Source organism: Macadamia integrifolia, chromosome 13 (genome assembly GCF_013358625.1).
Source record: "Macadamia integrifolia cultivar HAES 741 chromosome 13, SCU_Mint_v3, whole genome shotgun sequence".
Taxonomy (NCBI): domain Eukaryota; kingdom Viridiplantae; phylum Streptophyta; class Magnoliopsida; order Proteales; family Proteaceae; genus Macadamia; species Macadamia integrifolia.
In genome coordinates this window covers 1,047,434-1,054,260 of record NC_056569.1, presented here as the reverse complement: position 1 = coordinate 1,054,260, position 6,827 = coordinate 1,047,434, and the positions used below count along the sequence as shown (strand labels likewise).

At 38.1% G+C, this 6,827-nt stretch overlaps 1 protein-coding gene across 4 annotated transcripts in view; it reads right to left on the bottom strand.

Annotated features, from left to right (window-relative positions):
• LOC122059846 overlaps positions 1-6,827 on the bottom strand; it is a 41,028-nt gene that overhangs the window by 12,893 nt on the left and 21,308 nt on the right. For 2 of the 4 annotated variants that reach the window (XM_042622890.1, XM_042622889.1), the window contains exon 2: positions 2,937-4,570. The exons of 1 other annotated variant lie outside the window; for it this stretch is intronic. In XM_042622890.1, the coding sequence (XP_042478824.1) occupies positions 3,017-4,567 (1,551 nt within the window). In that variant the 5' untranslated portion in view covers positions 4,568-4,570 and the 3' untranslated portion in view covers positions 2,937-3,016. Of the gene's footprint in view, positions 1-2,936; positions 4,571-5,550; positions 5,862-6,827 lie in introns of those variants that run through there. One more of the 4 variants, XM_042622888.1, reaches the window with a different exon arrangement.

The following is a 6,827-nucleotide window of genomic DNA, read 5'->3' as shown; positions in this document are numbered from 1 at the left end:
TGGTTCAAGGCCATATTCAATGAACACTCTCTTCATTGAGTTGTTGATTGCAATCATAGTTAGTTGGAACTGTTCACGATTCCAATCTTGATCAGTCTTCTGCTTCATCAATTCATTAAGCGCATCATTCTTCTTTGCCATTTCAGCCTTAGCATTCTTTAGGGGGCTTTGCAATTCAGTAAGCTCATCATTCTTCTTCACCGATTCAGCCTTGATATTCTTCAGGAGGCTTTGCAATTCGATAAGCTCATCATTCTTCTTCGCCGATTCAGCCTTGATATTCTTCAAGAGGCTTTGCAAATCAGTAAACTCATTATTCTTCTTGTCCAATTCAGCTTTGGTATTCTCCAAGAGGCTTTTCAATTCAGTAAGCTCATTATTCTTTTTCGCCGATTCAGCTTTGGTATTCTCCAGGAGGCTTTGCAATCCGTTCACCCCTTGCAGCTTTGGCAATGGTATGTTCTGGAAACCAAAAGGGCCCAATGGTACCACTGTTTCTAAAATGAAGGTATCATATTGACATTCAAGGAAGCACTTTTGGACACATACAACAGCTTTACCCTGACGGTTTACTTGAAAGTTCTTAGAATGCAAGAACCTCTTGAAATCATCACCCTTTGGCCCATCGTAGACGACACCTTTGCTCCGTGTCAATTCTAATGATTCAGAGAAGAGGTTGACCAGAAGACCTCTAACTTTGCGTTCACAAAAAAATTATCACTTGATGACCATCTCATTTCCTATTAAAAAAATAAATAAATAAATACAAACAAGCAATCACAATGAGATTGAGATACTCCAAAACAATCCTTAAAGCCTCAAACTCCCATCAAATTATCTATTATGATGAGATTTGTTTTGGTGAGTAATTGACTCTAATTTAGGAAGCCCCCATACAAAGTGGGTTTATCTAAAACTCTAACTAATAGGGATTTTCATGGTTGGAGACATATATTGACTCACCTAAGAAAAGAAAGAATCTGTTCTCTCTCTCTCTCTCTCTCTCTCTCTCTCTCTCTCTCTCTCTTTGAGTGTTTGAGTGTAATGATTAGGGTTTTGTGAAAAACCTAACAAGTATGAAGGAACTCGGATCCAAAGGAACACAAAACTGCGTGTGTGGAAATGACTTACTAGGAAAGGGCTAAGATCACATGGAGGCTCTGCATTTGTGGAGTTTCAGGTAACAATTGGAACTCTTCCATTAATTATTCGTGAATGGTTGACCCTATTGGTTGGACGATCCTAATCTTTTCCACTGTCGTAACAAGGAAATTGGCTTTAGCTGGGACACCGACCACAGTAGCTGCGACATCGACCACAGTGTGGTCTAGAGACATGCAAAACCTTTCCCCTCAACCTTTCCATCAATTTCTTCCAACAATGAAAACGAATTTCAGGAGGATTAGGGTTTATGCATAAGATCACAAGAATCTTCTCCTCCTCCTCCTTCTCCTTCTTCTACAACTCGTTCTGAAGTTGTTCCCAGAAAGAGCTGCGTCAAAAGATAAAAAGAAAAGAGGTCCCTTCTTCTCTTTTACTTTTCCTTCGACTATGATCTTCTTGTTTCTTCCATGGGTTACTGTTGCTCCCCTCATTTAGGTTTGAGATCCGATGAGATCATCAAAGTTTTTTATCGATATCAAAGTGTTTCGATGAAGATAGAGATAAAAACGGAGAGGAAAGACGAGAAACGATACGGAATGGACCAAATTATATTTAGGATTTGGGATTGAAGAGTTGAATGGGAATAAAACTTCTAGTAATAAATAAATAAATCAGATTGCCTTTCGAGGAAAACTAATTCTAGTGATCATATCAAACTATAAAGGGATTTTCTAAAACCACAACCAGTAATCTCTATGAATGAGAAGAATGTGAGGAGTGTTATTTTAGGTGAGGAGAGTTGCAAGGTCATACATTGTTCGTTGAAAAGTTCTCTCTTTTTCACCTTCGCCGGAGATGGGAATGTAGCAAAACCCTTAACCGTTGTCAGTGTACTGATTTATAGTTCCCATAATTTCAATTGATTTTCTTCAACTTTGATATCTTTGTGTGTGATAGTGGTGCATTGGAAAAGCTTCCAGGCCTATGGTCCAAATGGTTCTTCATGTCCCTACATCCACTCTTGTATTACTACATACTCTATCTACTGAAATTCAAGCCTTCTGAATCCAACACACTGAGATCTTGAGTTTTTATACATACATATTTCTATCATTTTTAGCCATCTTTATCTACCTTCTGCCACTTGATATCAACACAATGCTTCTTCATTCAAGAGTTTCTACAAGTATCCAAGGTTTTAGGTGCTTCCATCCCCAAAGGTGCAAATGAAGTCTTCCTTATAACCGGGCTAAGATGGTTTCGAATCATCCTCGTAGAAGTTGATCTAGCCCTAAGGTAGCCTTTATTGAGCCCCATAGGAAAACCCCCAACAAAATGAATCCAAAACTTCTAATAAAAAGAACAATTCTCCAAACAACCTCTCCAAATGGTTTTGCTTGGCTGCACACACCTCGGGTGATTTCAATTAACAAGACACAGGCCTCTCTCTTCGTAAGCCTCAATCGGTTGGAAGCTCAAGGGTCTGTGAGAAGAAGAAAGAAATGATTTTAAGTAACAAGAGAATACACAACAACAACAATCCCTATGGGAAACCCACTAAAGCACACAATCAAACTGACAGATCCTGGAATGGATATCGGTATGGGATCAAGGGTAAAATAGTAAAAAAAATCATTTTACTTGACGAGACCAAACCTGGAGTATGGAACAAAAATCTCATTATGGTAAGAATGGTGAGGGATAAATGGAGGAGGTGGTGTGAAATTATAGAAAACACCCTACCTTACAATAATTGGTCAATGAGGTTGTGTGGATACAACATCGTCATAACCGGATTGGTTAAAAAAGGATCAACAGAAGCTACCATTGTTGCACCAATCTCCTTTTCTCTAATTTTAAACAAACTGAAATAAAATAAAACACAAAATAAAGTGCATGACTACAAGCCCTATTAAATAAATTTTGGAGGCTTTTTTTCAACATTGTCCCACCAATATGTTTTCTCCGTTTCAAAAACAAAAAAAGTTGTTGCTAGAGCATCCACATAACAGTTCTCCCCATGTTGGCTTTGCTCGAAGAAGACGCTAACCAGAGCATTCTTGCGGAAAGTATCAGAGGCTTTCATTATTTTCCCAATTAAACAGATATTCCGGAGCGTGAAAGCACAATCATTACCCAGAGCTTCATATACAATCCAGCTGGCATATTTCTGACTCCCACCTGAGAAGGACGCAGGGAATGAAACTTCATGTTGTATGATATCATTTACACGTTCATTCTTATCAAATTGCACCAACTTAAAAGGATTTTGCATTACAAAATCCTTATCATAATAGCGAACCACATTGTCACCCAACGGTCTTGGATTCTTGGTGGCAATAAAGTCAAACTTGAGATATGCACCCTTCTCATTAACGAAGGTTCGATTCATCCTCGGCAAAAACTCTAAGAAGTCGGTTCGGTCACCCAAGACCCGAGAAGGGGTGAATTTGATGTCTTCAAGACTCAAAAGCTCTTTTTGAAATATACCTGCACCGTTGGCATTGACAAACCAAAACCTTTTATCATTAAGGGTATGTTTGCCTACTTGAAGTTTCACCATGACCTCATCTGGCAAGTTCACATGAACTCTCGTTAAAACACCCTTGAACATCCCCACCATTGGAATGTTGAAATACCCGTAGAAGTGGAAGTTTTTGTCGATGTTATTGATTGATTTTGCACCTATATCCTTCTGCTTCAACTCAGGCACATCTGCTGCAGAATCCCAAAATATAATTGGGAGGTCGTCCTTGTTTATCAGATGGAAATCCTCAACTATAACACTAGCATCAATAAAGAAGTGGGAATCAATAAAGCCTCTTAAGGTAAATAGACTCTCAATGAGACGGGCTGGATTACTGATTGTTGTTTCCATGCCAATGGTTAAGCCACTACGTTTTTCAAATATACTTGCAATCGAGGCCAGTATCCCGTTCGCGGCTACTAAGAAAGTGGAATTGAATTCTTTGTTAAGGATCAAATCATGTAGCATCTCAAGAAACTTCAACACAGACTTTGGATCTCCACTTTCCGGTGGCTCAAGACCAAAGTCAACAAACACTCTCTTCATTGAGTTTGTAATTGCAACAATAGACAGTCGGAACTGCTCAGGATTCCAGTCCTGATCAATCTTTTGCTTCTTTAATTCTTTCATCTCATCATCCTTCTTTTCCAATTCAACCTTGGCACCATCTAGGAGGTTTCGCAATTCATTAAGCTCATCATTCTTCTTCACCAATTCAGCCTTGGTATTGTCCAGCAGACTTCGCAATTCATTAAGCTCATCATTCTTCTTTGCCAATTCAGCCTTGGTATTGTTCAGAAGGTTTTGAAATTCGTTCACCACTTGTGGCTTCAGTAACAATAGATTTGGGAAACAAAAAGGGCCCAATGGTACCACCCTTTCTAGAAAGGAGGAATCAGACTGACATTCAAAAAATTCACCCTCGTCGTCGCTCATTTCCTATTAAAAAATAAACACAAAAAAACAATCATAAAACAATGGGATTGAGATACTCAAAACAATGCTTAAACACTGAGAACCAATGTACTTTGAAGTGCAGAGTGGGGAAGGCCTTCTTATATATAACACCCAAAGGAGGAATGAAACCAACATGCAAAACAATGGGCCATCTTGTAGACTAGAGTGCAAGTATTCAAGCCAAGAGATCAGAGGGATGCATTTTGGACACCAAAATCAATGAAATAAATAATGTATAAAAAATAACTGTATAGGTAGGGGAAGATGGTCTATGGAGAGCAGCCATTGCTCACAAGGAGTATGGACTTCTTAACTCGGAAATTTTCCATATAAGATCCACTTGTTGCATTGAGATAAGAGTTTAATTTCCTTAATAATGCAGGGGAGTCTATCATAATTCTTCAAAACTTCACTAAACGAGACTGATAGAAGTTTGATATGGATACATCAACGTGTATTAAATTTTAGGTAGGGACAAATTGCTGACAGGCCACTGAACCTCCCATAATTTTATTTCAAGAACAAGTTAGGGCATATGGGTACCATACTGTGCACCAACCCATCATAAATTTTCTGAATACAATTATAGGTGAGCAACATAAACTGGAATATTGCTAAAATTTCACTTCATCTTCTAACATTTGCCTCAAACAGCTGTTATACAAACTTGTGTAGCAGCTTCACCTCCTTCAAACTGTCCAATTCAGCAACTCAAGGTAAAGGGTACCAACACAATCAACATAGCATCATCAACACAGATTTTTTTTTTTTTTTAGGTTATCCATATTTTCTATATATATATATATATATATATATATTTTCTTTTTTTTCCCTCTGTAATATAATTGGTCTTAAAAATAAATAAATAAATAAAAATTGCCATCAGCATGGAAGCACAACCCAACACAACCACTAGATCAACAACAGAGATAGGTAAACAAAGAAGAGAGATATAATCGAACCTTTACTGTTCGTGCCTTCAGTGTTCGAGCACCTGGAACCGAAATCCCCAACCAACTTGTTTGCAGACTAGTTAGAGATGAGAGCAGGAGATGAGTAAGGGAAATAGGAAGAAGAGGCAAAGAGGGTTCGTGCTGAAAGAGACAGTGGGGAGAAGCAACAGGGGGGGTGAGGGGTGGGTTTTTCACAGGAATTTATGGTTTTACCGGAGCAAGAGAGAGGATTTGAAGCGATCAGAGGAGGATTTTGCGGTGGCTCTTACAGTAAAGTGAGGGAGTGGATGGTGGGGGAGAAGCAAGAAGACAGGGTTTTGAGTGGAAAGGTAAAACCCTGTACAAAAAAACTGAGAAGATACCAAAAGAAAAGCGAAGGCAAAGCTTTTGTTAAGCCGTACGTACTTCCCATTAATTATTAGGAAATGGGAAACGAAATCTGCGCGTTAGGGGTGTCTTATGGTCTCTTAACTCAACACAAGTTCATCCTAACCCTAGGTCGGGCTGCGATATCTCAGCCCAGACCCAACCCAAACAAGTTTAGTCCAACCCAACTCAGACCTGATGAACCCTGACTGAGTTGTTTAACCCAATCCAATCCAACCCAACACTATCGGTTACTTGATTGCTTGATTTTGATGCATTGCAGAGGTCAAAAGCCAAAGTTTTAGATTTTTCTATAAGTACCCATTAATAATTATAAGCATATTTATATGATTATATACTTAATAAACATGGTTGGGTTGGGTTAGGTTGGGTTAAGACCTCAACCCAGGCCCAACCCAACCCTACCTTGGGCCTAAAAATCTCAACCTAAGCCCTATTTGGGCTCAGGGAGGATTAGGGCTGGTTTGGGTTAACCGGACTTTTTTGACACCCCTCATACGTACAGTGAAAATCACACAAAAGGATGAGATATTTCAACTATACCTTGGCCAACTAATGTGCTTCCCATATGTAATAGAAAAAATATCCTAATATGTAGTATGTTATATAGACTATAGATATATGTATTTTATCAGAAAAAAAAAATGTATAGATATACCTAAGGATGCCAAAATTTAGCCTGAACTGATGAAATGGAATAGAATTGATGCAAAATGAAATCCAAATCGAAACCGATATGAGTTTATTGGATTTTACTTTGGATTGGGGTTTTGTTTCATATATATCTTCTTTTTTTTTCTCTTTTTTTTTTTTTTTTTTTTTTTTTTATTTTTATTTTTTATTTTTTTATTTTTTTTTTATTTTTTCTTATAAGGTTCTTTAACCACGAATAAGACTTT